Source organism: Dysidea avara, chromosome 9 (genome assembly GCF_963678975.1).
Source record: "Dysidea avara chromosome 9, odDysAvar1.4, whole genome shotgun sequence".
Taxonomy (NCBI): Eukaryota; Metazoa; Porifera; class Demospongiae; order Dictyoceratida; family Dysideidae; genus Dysidea; species Dysidea avara.
Genome location: NC_089280.1, coordinates 12,005,508 through 12,023,128, shown reverse-complemented (window position 1 = coordinate 12,023,128; position 17,621 = coordinate 12,005,508). Strand labels below are relative to the sequence as shown.

The 17,621-nt window shown below is 36.1% G+C and overlaps 1 protein-coding gene across 1 annotated transcript; it reads left to right on the top strand.

Annotated features, from left to right (window-relative positions):
- The first annotated feature begins 432 nt into the window (after positions 1–432).
- On the top strand, positions 433–9,380 carry LOC136265914 (uncharacterized). Its single transcript, XM_066060863.1, has 9 exons — positions 433–967; positions 3,023–4,195; positions 4,244–4,614; positions 4,671–4,724; positions 4,811–4,876; positions 4,932–4,997; positions 5,053–5,328; positions 8,747–8,800; positions 8,853–9,380. The coding sequence occupies exons 2-9, from the start codon at positions 3,432–3,434 to the stop codon at positions 9,152–9,154; spliced, it is 1,953 nt and encodes a 650-aa protein (XP_065916935.1). The 5' UTR covers positions 433–967; positions 3,023–3,431; the 3' UTR covers positions 9,155–9,380.
- Positions 9,381–17,621: the final 8,241 nt, after the last annotated feature.

The following is a 17,621-nucleotide window of genomic DNA, read 5'->3' as shown; positions in this document are numbered from 1 at the left end:
TGGTGTTGTTGCTTCCTTGAGCAAGAAACTTTATTCACATTGCTCCACTGTATATTGGGAACCTGGTGGCCTGGTGTTCTTACTGGGGAAGTAAATTTTCAACCGTCCTTGTCTCATTTAGCTAAAATAATAAAGGCCAAAATGAACTAACATGATAGTGTTATTACAATGGTTCTCAAGTCAGCAGAGTACCACAAGGAGAAGGTCCATTACATGCACATTGTCATACATTTTTCTTGAACCTTTTGTTATTCCGACAAATCAATAAGGATATAGCTACAAAGTATGACTATGGAGACATTCTACATGGTATATGTTTCTCCAGTCATTAGTGACAACTTACTACTGTATGTGTCTCTTTTGTTATTGACTTTTTTAACCAAACAATTTACTAACTAATAATGTACAGTATCATCATTTTATATAGTGACAATACCAAACTGGACACATGATCAGATTAATCAAGGCTATATGGATGGCATGTTGCCACCATCAGATGCACGACTAGTACTATTAGGATATGAGGGGTCAGGCAAGTCATGCCTAGCAGATACACTTGTGGGGAAGAGTTTTCAGGATACAACCCCAGCAGAAGGAGCAGATCAGCTAGAAATAAGCATCACAACAGCTGCCAACTGGGAACTAATGGATAAGTCAAAAAAATAGAAGATATAGAAAAACAAGCTCTACTTGAAACAGAGTTTTTCTTGTCCTCAAATGTAAAAAGCAATGTTGCCATGAGTAACACAGCATCTTTCCTCTCTTTGCCTGCAATGAGCAATCAACCAGATGGTGAACCTAAAGTAAAACGTATTCACCTTGATGAAGTACAGGAATCTCAAAGCCCATCAACTGATAAAAGTTTGTTCCCATTTCAACAGAAGAGTTTCAACAACTTACAGCATTGTATGAGCAATATGATCCAGAAAAGAAGTATGTTCACCTGTGGGACTTCGCTGGTCAACAAGTGAGTAATTATAGTTACTATAGCAAGCATATACAATTGGGCTCAAAGTGTGTAATTGGAATTCTGATCATGTAATTGTGTTAAATTTTCAGTGATGACCTTCTATAATAAATGTGACCAAATTTAGGAAAATCACCCTTATATGGCTGCATTTGACACATTAAATATTTAGTTCTGAAACACAGCATTATCAGTTAAATTACTACCCAATGAAGGGTAGAATAAACCATAGAATTATAAGAAAAAATTGTGAATATTTGAAAAGTGTTTTCTGCTGTTGACAGCACCATTCTAGTTTCAAAATTTCTCAGGCATGACGATAAGGATGATTTTCAAAATTTGGTCCCAAATTTAGAAGGATTTATGCATATTGGCATTAACAAAGCACTCCTATTGCATGCAGTGCCTATATTCTATTGCCAGGTGTAACTGCCTTTATTGTGCGATCTGAGGATCGAACCACTATAACATATTAGTCATCACTTGAGTTACTTTAGTGGATGCAAATTGCACAAAGACAGATAAATGTTGTGTGTTTGCTCATTTGTTAACTTCATTGCGTGATTAAGTTACCAGGTAGGGGGTCAACTATGGCTTTCTTTAAAACCTCATATTCTAATATACTAGTAAAAATTGTCAATTAAATGAAATGAAATAGGGATCTATGCAATAATAAAGAGATGAATGATGGTATTACAGCATAACTCAGTGAGAAAGTCCCTACTTTGGTACTGAATGTAATAATTGTTACAGCTAATGTGCCAAAGTAGGGACTTTTCCACCGATTTATGCTGTAATATGTACACCCCTTGTCTGACTCGAGACACTCTAATGCAACAGTCACTCTATTACAGCAGTCATGTATGTAATGGAACAGTCCCTGAGCTACAGCAAAAAATTATAAACAAACTAGTATTTAAAAAAATTGTCACTTAAAATGAAGTAGGGATCTATGCAATAAAAAGTAATGAAACAAGATGGGCTAGCTACACCAGTAGGGTCTTGTTTTCTGTTTAGCAAATAGCTAGATTGTGAAGAGGTGTTGTCTCCATACTCTATCATGATTTGTCAACCTAGATGGGTGTAGTCGCAAACCTATTGTGTATTAGTCTGGCGGTGCCTGCTCTTTTGCATGGCGTATATCCCAAGAGCGAAGTTGCAGATATCTAGTTAGTGTACCTCTTATAGTGGTACCAGGACTGAAGTGCTTCAAAAATCCAGCTCTGAAATAATTCTGTGGCATCTAAATGTGCTACTGAAAGAAAGTGTTGATATGGAAAATTAATGCCTCAACTATGGTTTCATTGGATAAAGAAGACAACAGCCTGATTGAAGATGAAAGAAAAGGCAAGGCGCAGAGGGCTTACACTCCTCGGAACCCCAAGAGGCACATCCCACTGGTGAGTTTGTTATTGTGGCGTAAAATGGTGACCGTGTACTGCTTTGTTTGGCCCAGTTTGGCCTCCAGCCTTACGACTGTGATCAGTCAGGCAGTGAGTCTAAAATTTGAGTTTTGACAATTTTTAAAAATTCTATATCCGACCTCCTGTTAGCGTTTTGCTATATATTATGTATTATATGAACTAGTACTATTCTGTAAAGGTGATTTTCATTGTGTAAGATGTTTATAGGGTGCTTTTCAGGGGTGGAATTTTGGGCGGCATGCAAAAGTTTTGGCTACTTAAATGGTACTACTGATAGTCAAGTGTTGTCAACATTAATTGAATTGCTTCAAAATTGAATCAAAATGCACTTTTTTCAAAACTTTCTAAGAGATTGCTATGCTAAAGACTTCAGCATAACATGTTTCTATGTATCTTTGATGCCCTCCAACATTGTAGTCCCTGTAAAATGGCAGGGAGCCTTTATGTTGGCTACAAAGATAAGGAATAGTTGTAAAAACATTTTTATTGTAACAATTGGTGACTATAGATGATATGAATGTTAGAAAATTGGAATTTCTTATATTTGAAAATTACAATTTGCAAATATTTAGCTGCAATATTTCTGCATCCCTACACCTACACTTGTATTCTGTTTGCTTTTCCTCTACAGGTATTCCAGCACACACATGGGTTGTTCATATCTGATGAGGTGATCTCTCTCATTGTGTTCAATGCTGGAAAATCTTTATACGAAACTGTAGATCATAGGTATACTAATGACATCACCCCTTCAAAGTCAGGCATCAAATCAATATGTTACTGGATGGAAGTTGTTAGTGCTCGTGTTAGCCGTGAAAGCACCAGCAAAGATGATTTCTCCAAACTACATCCTACATATGTGCTTGTTGCCACTCACATTGACGAACTCCATGAAGATATAACTGTGGCAAGAAAAATTGCTTTTGAAAAAAATAGTCCCTGTTCTGTTGAAAGAATTAGAAGGAAAACCATTCTTAAATCACATTGCAGGGTCAAAAAATAATGAGCTGTTTACAGAAGGGTCTCCGTCAATATTTTTCATGAGCAATAAAAAACGAGACCCAATTGTTATCAACCAGCTCAAACAAGTAATAACAAAAATTGCCTTCACCAATAAGCAACCACGACCAATTCGATATTTAAAAATGGAGCGAAAATTTCTTCACTTTGCTTACCAAGATAAAGTCAGTGTTATCACACTTCCTCAAGGCAAAGATGTAGCACAAAACTGTGGCTTATCTGAAGGTGAAGTGAAAAAGGCTTTACAACATTTACATAAAAAAGGTACTATTCTTCACTTTGCTGAAGTTTCAGGCCTATCCACCATCATCATTTTGTCTCCAAATTGGCTTGCTAAGTTACTGACGTATGTCCTGACCACTCTAAAATGCTACCCAAGGGAATTCCCACTCAACAAATATGCAAAAAAGCTTAGGGAAGAAGGATTACTAGAGGAACAGCTTATGCAGTGGAGCATACAACAATTCCTTGAAATTGAAGCTGATCAAAGGGTACCTGATGTAACGCCATTACAAATTGCACAACTGCTAATCAATTTCAAACTAATGGCAGATGTCACTTCTTCATCACTAGCACATAAACAGTTACAAGTAGAAAAAAGAAAAGAAAACGAGAGATTATTTTTGGCGCCTCACCTTTTACCCAAAGAAACCATTGCACGTCCAAAACCATTCTACAGATTTCTATACCATTTTCCAGGAGGGTTTATTTCTGAAGCTGTCTTCAACCAAGTTGTTGTGATGTGTGCAGAATGGAATGGCACACACCAGTATGATTTACTAAAGCAAGACATCATGTGTTAGCTAGCTAATCTTATATGTATGATTTGTAGGCTTTCCTACCAACATGTTCACCTTGAATTAGGAGACAATCAGACATATGTGGTTAGACCAATACATGAGGATGAAGTAATTGAGCTGTCAGTATTTCGTTACACTTCTAATGCTGCTGATGGAGAAGCTAATGCAGATACGATTGAGCTTGTTTACACCTTACAAGGATTTATCAATGATGCATTAGAGCAACACATGAAAGCATTTCATAAATTTTACATATATAGCTACATCCCTTGTTCAGAATGTGACCAGTTACATATCAAGTTTGAAAAGGCAAAAACGAGTAGTGTAGTACCATGTACCACTACTGTTCCCCACACTGAATGTGATATCACACACTACCATAAATTATTTTCAACTTCTACAGGTCAGTAGCCCTTAGATGGTATTATATCTAATACTAAACTATTTTGTATTTTGTAGATGCAAAAATGTCTGTGAAGGTGGATGGACAAGAGAAGCTCAATACAACTTCAGGTGAGTTTGAACTATCAACACTACAACATGTTTATGTTACTAAGAGGTGGAAACTTGTATGATATTTCATTCTCTTTTGTGTATAGCATCTTTGACTCTGGATTACCATCAACCTGACACAGCTACCAGTATTACCACTACATCATTAAACAGTAAGTGAGATACAGATAATAACCAGTATTAGTGAGGTAGAAGTGATCATTGTAGGTCAATCAGTGCAGTCTGAAGTTTGTGATGAAGCATCACAGGATTGTGATGAAGTCACTAAGAAAGGTACACAGTGTATTATCGAGTAACGTTTGTAGAGATACTTATTTTGTTTTATCAGCACCAAAGATGAAAGATTTGCACAAAATTGTTTTCCCTGAGATAGCCGCTGAGTGGAGAAAAGTTGCAGACTTTCTGGACTACAACATTGCAACAATTAAACTATTTGCAGAAACAGGCAATAAAGATCCAATGAAATGCTGCACTGAGCTATTTGATGATTGGCTGACCACTGATAATGGAGTTGCACCAAAAACATGGTCCACTTTGATAGAAATACTCAAAGAAATTGATCAACTATCAGGAGTAGCTGAGCACATTGAAGAATCATTGAAATGTGAGCATCTTCTAGCTTGTGTGTAGTGTGAAATCAAATGTACACTGCAATTCATATGGTTCATTTGTTAATAGCAAATTTAAAAATCTATGACTGGGAGCCCAGTCTTTGTAGAGTATAATTATGTACATATCTACAACCTACAGGACATGATACTCCAGGTGTAATACTGATGTAAAGCATGTATACATCACAATTCACTTTGCTGCAGTATGGTGGTGATGATGAAGGTTTTGGCTTTTCTGGCCAAAAACATCACCTGATGCCAGCTTTACTTCTGCTTGGCAGTACTGGTTAGGTGTAAACAAGTCCATAAATGTCTTCAAAACAACTTCAAACCTTGTAAGTTTCAATGAAATTTTAAAGTTTTTAATTGACTGATACCTCCAGCCAAGCATAATTACGGTTACTATGCTATGTGCTTGATTTCTTCACCGTTCAACATTGCTTCAGCCTGAGATGTGCCTCTTGCCAACCACAGTAGCTACAATGCACACATCATATCTAGTGCTGCCACAATATATTAATACATCAATAGTACTAGACAGATGCAAACAGCATCGTGGGGCGAGCCTGAACATATTTAATGGGAGTATGCATAGCTGCAATAGTGGTCATATACAAATCTGATAACACAACGTAAAGCATAAGCAAGCAAACAAAATTATTATGTAGATAAATCAATGTTATTGTTGTGTGACGGATTCATTATTTTACATACTAATTCTGCCTTCTCTGCTGCAAGATTGTGTCCCTTTTCCGAGCATATCTTGTTCTGGAGTATTCTCTGTTTCTCCTTCGTCTTTCTTCAGCTTCTTTTGGTGTTTCTCGGTCCCTTCTCAATCTGTACAGCTGTCTCCTTCTTCTAAGCCATTCTTCTGCATTCATTTAGCCAACCTTAGATGATTTTCATATTCATGCGCTGATACACGTGTTTCATACGCTGTAATCTACGTCGTATATTTCTCCGTGACATGGTCGATGAGACGAACATATATGGAAGTGCTGTAATCTACGTCGTTTATTTCTCCGTGACATGGCCGATGAGACGAACATATATGGAAGTGCTGTAATCTTCGTCGTATATTTCTCCGTGACATGGTCGATGAGACGAACATATATGGAAGTGCTGTAATCTACGTCGTATATTTCTCCGTGGCATGGTAGATGAGACAAACATATATGGAAGTGCTGTGATTTACGCCGTTTATTTCACGGTAAGTCCGTTTATTTCAGGGTCTCTTTCCGATTTCTTCTGTAGTTTTTTGGGCATGGTCGCTGAGACGAAAGTTATGTGGGCGACTCGCTAGTGTGGGGCTCGCTCAGGCTCGCCCCAATAACAAGTTGGTAATGATATAGCCAATCAGTTATATTGATAGTTGCTTGATGGTAGCACATATGGTATTTAATAGTTATACCATGGCCACAAAGGATTTGCCTGATATATATGCCCAAGCCCGAGGGCCGCAGGCCCGAGGGCGTGGGCATATATATCAGGCAAATCCAGAGTGGCCATGGTATAAGTAATATATACCACTCTGGCATGCTCACCTAATAGGTGAAGGAAGACAAACCTACATTCACCACATTACTTTTATACAGAGGTTTGCAAAAATCGATTGTGGGTTTAAATTGTGGGCACAAAAAAGAAATGATTGTGGGTTTCACTGGTTGTAGTGATACCATTTTAAACCAAATAACCACTTTGTGGATAAATAAAGTAACCTAAGGTGCTAAAATAAACACTTAGACATATAGGTTGTGAATGTTTGAGGCATCTTTTCGTGCAGTTGCATTGTACTCCGTAGAAAAACAATCCCCACATTGCAAAAATGATTATTTAGTGATGCTTAGTAACTGAACTATGCAATGCTGACTCAATCATTTCTTTTTACTTCACAACAATGCCCCTGACTAAATCAGCATGTTTAATTCAAACCCACAATGCAAAACTTTAAGCAGCTCTAATTCAAACCCACAATGCAAAACTTTAAACATCTCTACATAAATAATCGAAGGGAACTGATGCTTTGTAGCTGCCTCAGCATCAAAGGCAGTTGTGGTCAGGGCTATATCATGATATTGCCCTAACCACAGGGCAATATCTAGATATTGCCCTGTGGTCAGGGAAATATGTGATATATAACCCTGTGATTTCCTTTGATCTGAGGTGTCAAAGTGGTATATTTGGCACTATGTTATGTGTTGATGGTTTAGTAGTGGCCACAAGCTAAGCCGTAAAGCTTTTATGCACTATTATGTGATATTAACATGGAGCTATTATTATTAGTGTTATAGTTTTATTAAAGTGTAGTAGCTGTAAGTTTCTGCAGTGGTGGATAATATATGTGCTTACGAAAATCTTCATTCTGAGGTATTGTTAGCCATAACAGCTACCTAGTTGTTGTTAAATCATTCAATTAGAAGAATTGAAAGAGTAACCAACACCACAATAATTGATTTTAGAGGTGTTTAGCATATAAGAGTATTTAGGGAGTGGTTTCACCACATAGTGTATGCATTTCATAGATAATAGATATACCATAGATAGTATACTGTATGATTAAATGAAGTTAATGAGTGCTTTAGTCATACCCATGCATGCAGCAATAGGAATTTGGGGCAATTGTCCCCTCCCTCCACTTACATGTTAGCTACTGTACATGTTTAAGGCCTATGCAGAGTACTCTACAGAGAAGCTGTATTTGTACTAGCTTCAGACTTTAAAAGGCATAGGTCATCTTTTCCACAGCTGTTTCCAGCTAAGCCAAGCAACTTTAAAAATTAACAAATGAATCGGATTATTATCTTATCAACAATGCAATATCATGTGCTTGAATCAGCTGCACTCAAATGAAGTCAACATTGGCACTGATTTACATCCCACTTTAGACCACATTGAAACAGTGAAGCAGTGATGACATTCCAATATCCATACATCAATACAGAACTTTTCTCCCTGACCACCTGCATCTTGGCTTATAGTGTGCCCTTCTCCTTTCAAGCCCCTGAATCCACATCCCTAAACCTGCCACTTAGCCAGGCACCTTTTAAAACAAATGAATCAGATACTGTATATAAATAATACAGCAGCCAATTAATTACTATCTCATCAATACCATGTGCTGTCAGCTGCACTCAACAAAGTCAACATTAGCACTGATCTACATCCCTCTTTAGACCACATAAGCCAAGATGCAGGTGCAAGATCAGGGAGAAAAGTTCTATAGCTATAGTGTTGATACAATCATATAGGATATTTGAATGTCATCACTGCTTTACGTGCGCCCTTCTCTTTCAAGCCCTTGAATCCACATCCTACAACTGAACGTATACTCATTAATCATAACGTTAAAAATGCAGTCTGTACACATTTTAATTATAATATCACTGTACACTTATTATTTATATTATTCAGGTAGAGCCACAGTATCTGCTACCCCTCCTGACTCAGTGGGAATACTAGCTCAAGGTATGTTAGGTGTCAATACGAAGATTAACATTAAAAATTGTTAATTGTTTAGCTCCAAAGATGAGAGAACTACACAAAATTGTCATACCACATATAGCATCATATTGGAGGGAAGTTGCTGACTATCTTGAGTTTAACATTGGTGTGGTCAAAACCATAAAAGAAAAATGCAACCAAGATCCAGCTGAATGCTGTGACGAAATGTTAAGGACCTGGTTGAGCACCAGTAATGGAGTGGGACCAAAGACCTGGTCTACACTGATTTTCACACTTACAGACATTAAAGATTTGGAGGAAGTTGCAAAGCAGATTGAACAGCAGATGACTGCCATGAAGAAAAGATCAAAGAGATAACTTGTAGTTGAATATTCTACAATAACATACATATAGAAACTCTTATACAAAAAATAAGATACAATTTTACGAAAAATAGCACCAGATAAAAGAAAAAATAGCACCTCTATACTTTACAAGTTACATATGTACATCAAAGCCCACATTACAAAATAGTTTTAAAGAGCTTGAATTTATTTTGAAAACATAGCACCATTATATGTAATACACAATGTGTAACTATACATCATGCAATAATATTACATTATTTACTGTGAGTCTTTTTATTTGATGGTTACAGTAAATGTACTATTTGCAAGGGTTGTGCGGCAACTATGTTGGCATAATATATCACTGTATGGGAAGTAAGCATATAATGTGCTGGCATTTTAAGTGACTGTAAATGTTTGGCAATATTGCAGTAAGAGAATCTGCTATTTACGCAGTCTTGTTACAAAAATTGAGCTGTCAATTGTACATGTAGTTCTATGCATGGAGTAGGGCCCAAACAAACTTAGGGTTCGAACATTCATCAACCAAAGTTCACGAATCTTTCAAACTTTTAATGGAGCTGTTTCACTGCTTGAAGGTTCTTAGTTTACTAATTTGTTAAGATGCCTTACTGTAGTTATACTGATAGTAAAGTGTCAGTAAACTTAAGTATATGGAACATAATTATTTTACAAAGTTTTAAACTCTCAGTAAAACATCAGTGAATGCTGGTTTACTGAAAAACTACTAAAATAACAAACAATTAACTGTTCCATATACTGGGGATATACCACTGTAGTAAACTAAGATACTTCAAGCAGTGTTTCCTGTTTAAAAATTATAAATCACAGCATATTAAATGCTAAATGCATGTCTCAAAAGTTTATAACACACACATGCAGTTGTACTGACTCAATATTTTTGCTGAGAAAACTTGAAATTGGTAAAAATACTTGTGGTTATTAGGTTTTAAATACATTTTACTACTGCTATATATACAGTGACAAGTGACTGGCATCACATAGAAACCTTAAGTACATACAGTTACATCAATCATGTTACTATAATAGTAAAGCATGTAGCCAGGTCAAAGTACAATAATAGTAATCAGCTAGCCAAAATTATTTTTCATTCAATGGTCACCCGGGAGAGTCTACAAAAAAGTAACCCAGTAGAGAGTTCAGCTATGAACAATATTAATTTACTGTACGCAAGGAAATTTTGACGTCAAAAAACTTTGATGAATTCAGACTTCAGTAGATTTGACAAATAAAATCAGATGTTGACGAAAATCAAGAAATTGTAGGCAAAACCTGTACTTTAAAGGGCGCTTATAAACATTTGACGAATTTAAATTTGACGAATTAAACCGATTCGTCAAATTTTTTTTGACGTCAAAATTTCCTTGCATACGGTACCTTAACTGTACACAGTAGAGAGTGCAGCTACAAACAAGTCACCCAGTAGAGAGTTCAGCTACAAATTAAACAAATCAACCTGTGCCACAAACAAATCACCACTAGTGTAAAAGTAATTTTAAAAATTAAAACATGGGAACAGAGATTGCTGAAAAAAAGGTAAAGAAACAAGAGTCAAACAAGCCAGCATGTTAAACACACAGAGATCTCTATTTGGACTCAATGTATATGGTAGAAACTAAGGTAAAAAACCAGTATAGTTTCTCCATAAATCAGGGGCAGATAAGTTCATAAGTACTAAGAATAATGCTTCTGTATAAATGTATATTTTGAGTCTGAATAGAGATCTCTGTGTGTTTAACATGCTGGCTTGTTTGACTCCTGTTTCTTTACTTTTTCAGCGATCTCTATTCCCATGTTTTAATTTTTAAAATTACTTTTACACTAGTTTGTTTACTTTTCATAAATCCATTTATGCATAGCTAACATTGTAAATAAGATGTGCTGGTGGTGCTTGATATTACACAGTACTAAACATGTATAGCTATCAAAGTCAGTCATGTACAGTAGCTGGTAGTCAGTTAATGTTATCTTATCAGAGTTAGCAAACACCATGCAGTGTATTGTTTCCTTACTATTGAATGTACTAGGGGTCAGGAAATTATGCCTGCATAATTTTGAGCATAATGATGGGGTAAAAGAATTGGGAATTATTCTGGCATTTTGAAAGCATAATTGGCATAATATACAATGTCACATTAGTTGGGTTCGAGATACTCTAATAGAGCAGTCACCTACTCTAATAGAACAGTCAGTGGAATACTCTTTCTGTATTGCAACAGTGACTAAGCATCTTAACAGGTAAAAGCTAACTTTCCTGTCTAATAGAGCAACATAATTACTGTACCAAAATCCTGCTAAACATTGTAAATTGCAAAAGTTGAACATTTTTTATTAAAATTGGGAATAATATAGAGAATAATGAGTACATTTTGGGAATAATAAGAGCATAATGATAACTTTTTAAGAAAAATTCGGAATAGAATAATGATGAAAATTTGGAGCATAATTCCCTGAGGCCTAGAATGTACTTTGTACTGTATAGCTCTGACATATCCAACTATAGGCAGTGTACAGCATGCAGTCATTTGCAGAGGTCAACAATAGTATAGCTTTAGATTTATAGGCATACTTGTGCAGTTGTGTGATCACAGTAAGTCTAGTACGTAGTGGTACACAACAACATTGTTGCTCTGGTATGAACTTACTAACTATACTGTGGTTAAATATAGGTAATGATATAGGGTTTCCAAATAATTGTGTTAACATTAATAGATTGGATATTTATTAACACAATTAACACGTTGGTTACCTTTGCAGAGACTATAAGTCAGAAGCAATGGCAAAGTGAATCTACAAGAAGCAAATTTGCTTGAGAATGGGTGTTATCATTGTAATGTGCATTTAAAAATAGGTCATGGATGTGAAGAAAGACATTGGAAGGAAAGTTATGTAGTCTTTATCCCAAAAAAGTACTCACATTGTGCTCTAGCCCTGTGGAAAAAAAAAAATAAGATGAGCAAAATGGCTCAAAAGGGCAGATTTAAGTTTTTTAAAAAAGTACTTTTATCAAGTCCTTTTGACTTCATCTTTGCTAGTGAACCTAAACTTCTTCCAAATTAACTTCTTAGGAGGCTTCTAAGGTGGTGTTTAGTTGAGTGTTCTATTAGGATTTTGGAAAAAAACATAGGCGACCTCTACTATGAATCACTACCATGATTCATGATGCATGTATAGAGTTCAGCTACAACAAGTCCCCCTATAAAAAGTTCAGCACAAGTCATCTTGAACAGAGCTCATGATCAGCTGCAACAAATCACCCTACATGGAGTTCACTTAAAGGTCAAGATATGTGCTGCAATGGTGGCCAAGAATGCAAGCAATGCAACTAGATGGTGTCGAGAACTCTGTGCTACTCTCATAGTTTGGCACTCTACAATGGTTGCTACTGGTGTTTACAGCTATGTTTGAATATCATGAACGTAACCACAACCAATGTCAAGTATATGTGCAACCAAAGTGTAACCCCTGCTCTCTTATTACAGCTCTTTCGATAATTTTGTTGACAATAAATTGTCCTGTAGTCTTGGTGGTAGTAGTAGTAGTGGTGAATAGGAGTACTTGAATGGACACACAATACTGCTGGGTTGTCATTAGTTTGTTTGCTCAACTGTTACCATCTCACTAGCAGATGTCATGGCTGAGTCGTCTTACAACAACTATGATGACGTAGCAGTAAGCAATGTTGGTGTCTGACTGGTGCCATTTTAACAAGTGTTAAAATGTACTTAGTTCAACAAAATGCTATGTTACAGAGTATATAGTAGTATTATGGTAATGTTCAATGTATGAAAAAGAGAATTGAAAGTAGCTTATTTATCATGTCTGTATGTTGCCCAAAGGCATATTTACTATTGTACCGCAATATAAATGGAAATACACAGCTCATATACACACTGTAATGTCTGACTGGTGTCCATATTTGGGCATTTGTTCCAAACAGACATCATGCCAACTGTCCACTTTGCAGTGAACATATGTGTTCTATAATAGAAACCAAGAGTATAATGGCGTATAATCCCGTGATTAATGATTAATATTGTTTTTGTAAAGATACATATATATAGCTATTCAAATTTTCCAGTTGCAACATTATTATTCTTTCATGCATGTAATTGTGAGAGGATGCATCATGTGCTTGGTTGTCTGAACCTACCCAAACCTTTCCATTAGCAAATGCTGCAGAGAGCCATATATAACTAAAGGTAGTATATACAATATCTACAGGTAGAAATATGCATTTTATGTGGAAGTGTCTCCAAACTGCAGTATTTTAGCATCTATTTAAAATATTTCCTGGGGGGCATGCCCCCAGACCCCCCTAGTTCCACCCAAGAGATTAGTACCTTGAGTTAGCTCCCCCCTTTTATAAATCCTAGATCCGCCCCTGGATGGAATCACTGTACATTATAGTGCTAAGATTGTAACTGCATAATCATTTAGACAGTTTTGTGTGCCGAAAAAAAGAAGGTGATGACCAATGTTGCCATAATGAAGGATCAGTTATCGACTGATTTTGCTAAGTCTATATTTAAGAAGCTGAATTTTCTTTAGGCTACATTCAACGGTGTAAAAGGTAAGCAGATCTGTGAAAGCAAATATCTTTTGTCCATGTACAAAGCTAGCACACAGTGGAGAAAACGTGTGGTTAAAAGTTATAAGATCCAAAAGGCCACTTGGAACTAATAATAAGGGATTAAGAAACAGTACTGCAGTAATTATGAAGAAATATCACATGTACAGATAACTATGGATGAATTAGTAGAACGCCATGGTATCTCTAGGAAGTACAGCTCAGAGTAAATAAGAGCGTGGGCTTGCATGTTTAAATTAAAGAAGCATGATTGATATGACACACCACCAACCACCAAATAAGCCATAGTAAAGATAGCAAGAACAATTTAAATTAAAACAATTTAAAATTCAAACAGATCATTAAGCCCTGGTAAAATAATTATCAAATGGCTCCATTTCAGGTATAAGAGTGCCTCAAACAAAGTCTGCAGAATCAGGCTCACAAGCTTTGCTAGTATCCAATGCAGACAATTGAGCACGTACATCAGAAGGACACACTGATAAATGATCAAAAGTAAACCCAGCAACCGTAGGAAGGTGCAGTTTTGGTAGTGTTACCATTAACAGTGCCCGTGGTGAGTACACAACCATGGGTGGAAATGGCTGCAATTTCTGATACTAATTGTCTAGAAACATAGGGGTAAGACCCTTTAAGGTGTATCCTTGCAGATGTGATTTCTTGCATCAGTGCTAGTCTCATCTACCCATACAAAGTGATCAGCAGCCAAATGAGAAACGTTGACTTGAAATATATGTACCCCAGTATTCACTTGCTCTCTTTCCAAAGCTATAGCTTGTACTTTCTTCCTTGTGCACCTATTTCTTTGCAAATTGTGGCATACTGTAGAGCTGTGATCATAATTTTCATGTACTGTAAATACATGTAGTGGTTCTGCATCAGTAATCCCATGATGAGCAATTCATAGTATGTATCAAGCTTCCAGAAATCGTATTTGAACTGCAGGTATAAATATCAGTAGCTTTAAAATTGCTTGTAGATTGTATAAGCAGGAGAAGCGGCCCCATAACAATATTTTTCCATTCCTAGCCACTATAAATACCCTTCCAACTAATATCATTTAAATAAGCAGTTATCTTGCCAAGCTCAAAAGACATCATGATAATGACCAGAATTTACAGTGTAACTATGAATTAAACTTTCTCCAACCTATGCAACTATGCAACTAACACGATTATCCTCATGGGGGACATCACACAATTTGAACACTGATGCAAACGATAGCACAGTTAATTTCACAATTCACCAAATATTAGGCACCACTGGCAGAATGATGGACTAGTATAGTGGTTGCTTGATATACTGCCAAAGACTTTATACAGTATACTGATCAACTATAAAATACTTCACTCATTAATTATACAAAATACAATAAACCGACAAGTGTTGAAAAAATTAAATTTTTTTGTTTACTTTCTCATGTATACTATTATACTGCAGTCCGAGTTATTTATTACTGATGTGTTTACTAAATACAACAGACACTCCTCACCATCCTGATTAACAGCCCTTCCAAACTAAACTCTACACTTAGTTTCTCTGACAAACTACCTGTTGGATATCAACACTTACCTTAAAAGTTTTCCACTGGGTTAGTATAACTTTAATATAGCTTGTACTTTGTGTTACAAAGCAGCACACTTTACTGCCTTAACAAATGGTCATCTGCTCAACTTAAACCAAAATCAAGGTATGTCACATACATTGGCAACAGTTCTGAACCATGCTGTTCTGGTTTGCAAAGTATGGCATTTATTCATTGTGTAGTATGCCAACCATTGTCTTCCTCCAAAACCAATTTCAAGTACCTGTTTAGCTGTAAGACTAACTGAACTCCCTAGGTGATCACCACACAATAATTACTGTGTTGAAAGTCTTCTTAAGAATTTAAGTAGTTTTACATGCACTAACAGGAGTGGCTTACATAACCTAAAAAGATTACACAGAATAGTACTCAAAACTTGTGACCACAGCATATACGTCAGTCAACCGGGGCAGTGAATTAGCCAATCAGTGCTTGGTGTATACCTGTAGGTGGTCCAAGCACAGTTAGGTGTGTATACTGTATATGAAATGGGTATTCACAGAAGTAAGTACCCCTATGATGATTAGCAGTGTTGGGACAGTTACTTTTTAAAGTAACTAATTACATATTATCAAGAGTACATAATAAATATATATATTATGTACTCTTGATATTACTTGCAACAGAACTATTTAGTTACAGTTACATATTACCTAAAAAATAAAGTAACTACTAGGGGAGCAAAAAATTGTAAATCTAAACAAGTAGAATAGGGATCAAAGTTGTGATTCTGAAAAAAACTGCGTAAACAAAAAGTAATAGGGATGGTGATTCACAATACTGACATCAATACAAGCCAAGCAGCTTGATTTGTGTACATTGAATTTAAGATTCCTATTTCGACTGTTCAAATAAAAAGCCATGCAGATAAGGTCATGCAGATAAGAAGATGACTATTCATGTGTAATGGAACATATAATTTGTTCAATAAAATAATTATGATGTGAGCCCTTATAAATGCAGCTTAATTGATATTCAACGAAGCGTTACAATTGAGATAATACCACATCAGAATTATGTACTGGCCAACATATATACATGTACGATATTACTGATTCAAGATAAACAAACTAATGACAACATTGTTCAACAGCTAAAGCTGTAGTACAAATAGTAACCATGCCAGATATAGTACCCACATTTGTGGCCTTTAAACCAAGACTACGAACAGGAAAACTACCAAAGAACTAGGGATGGGCAATATCTTCAAAAACAAATATCGACATTTTTCAAGCACATTATCTTGATAACTACCAATATTGCAATATGTCTCTTGAATAACTCGTCCATATCAACTGAACTGCCAATTTCAAGAATGCTGATTTATTACATAGTAGCTGGTTGTCAATACCTAGTATTGTATGCCTGAGCTATACCCATGTTTTTTTGTACAAGATGTTGCATCATACTTACCTAAGCAACTATAACACATTGTGCTTGTTACAGTGTATCTCGATATCATTTTTGCACATCGATATCAGTAAAATATTGAATTTATCGATCTTACTGAAATATTGCCTACCCCTACGAAGAACTATTGCCAAGGAATTCAGTGAATAAATTAGGAAGATGTGTTAAACCAACTGAAAGTGAGCAAGCTGTACAAGGAAGTAATCACTATACAATAACAACTTTTAATAGTCAATCAACATGGCACCTACTATACATAGTGCCAGAACAACAACACACAGCGTATAATACAGTTATACTGTGTCTTACAAGTGCATTCACGATTTTCTAAGTGTATGTGTATGGCACATATTAATACAAGACACATTCAATTACTTACTGAAACTCGTGGATGTATTCTGGTCTACACACCGGCTACACAACGTCACACATAAAGCACTACTACTATCACAACAATGAAGGATTAAAATCACCTCAGCTATGGCAATGAGAAAGTCCCTAGCATGTTTATAAACAGGAGAAAATGCCTCCAGAAACATGTGACCATCAGGTGCCTGTAGAGAACATGGTAAATATGCCATCCAAGTCGATAAGCAGATGAAGAAATACTTACTATCCATAATGGCTGTGAAGCATGATCTAAACGTAAATCCAACAACTTGGAATAATCTTTAGCACCAAATTCATCCTAAAACATAGATTAATACAATGTATACACATACTAGTCTAAATAGGCAGGGAAATGATAGGCTTAAGCTTACCACATCAGCAGTCATTGATTCAGTCTGCATAGAGGCAGAGCTTGGCAGGTCCACTATCAACAATACACACAAAAATACACAGTGTACTACCTCAACACACACAACTCAC

Coding starts and splice junctions, on each gene's coding strand:
- LOC136265914 (XM_066060863.1), top strand. CDS start 3,432: ATGAGCAATAAAAAACGAGACCCAATTGTTATCAACCAGCTCAAACAA. Junction 4,877..4,931: donor TACCACTACATCATTAAACA/GTAAGTGAGATA, acceptor TGATCATTGTAG/GTCAATCAGTGCAGTCTGAA. Junction 4,998..5,052: donor TGATGAAGTCACTAAGAAAG/GTACACAGTGTA, acceptor TTGTTTTATCAG/CACCAAAGATGAAAGATTTG.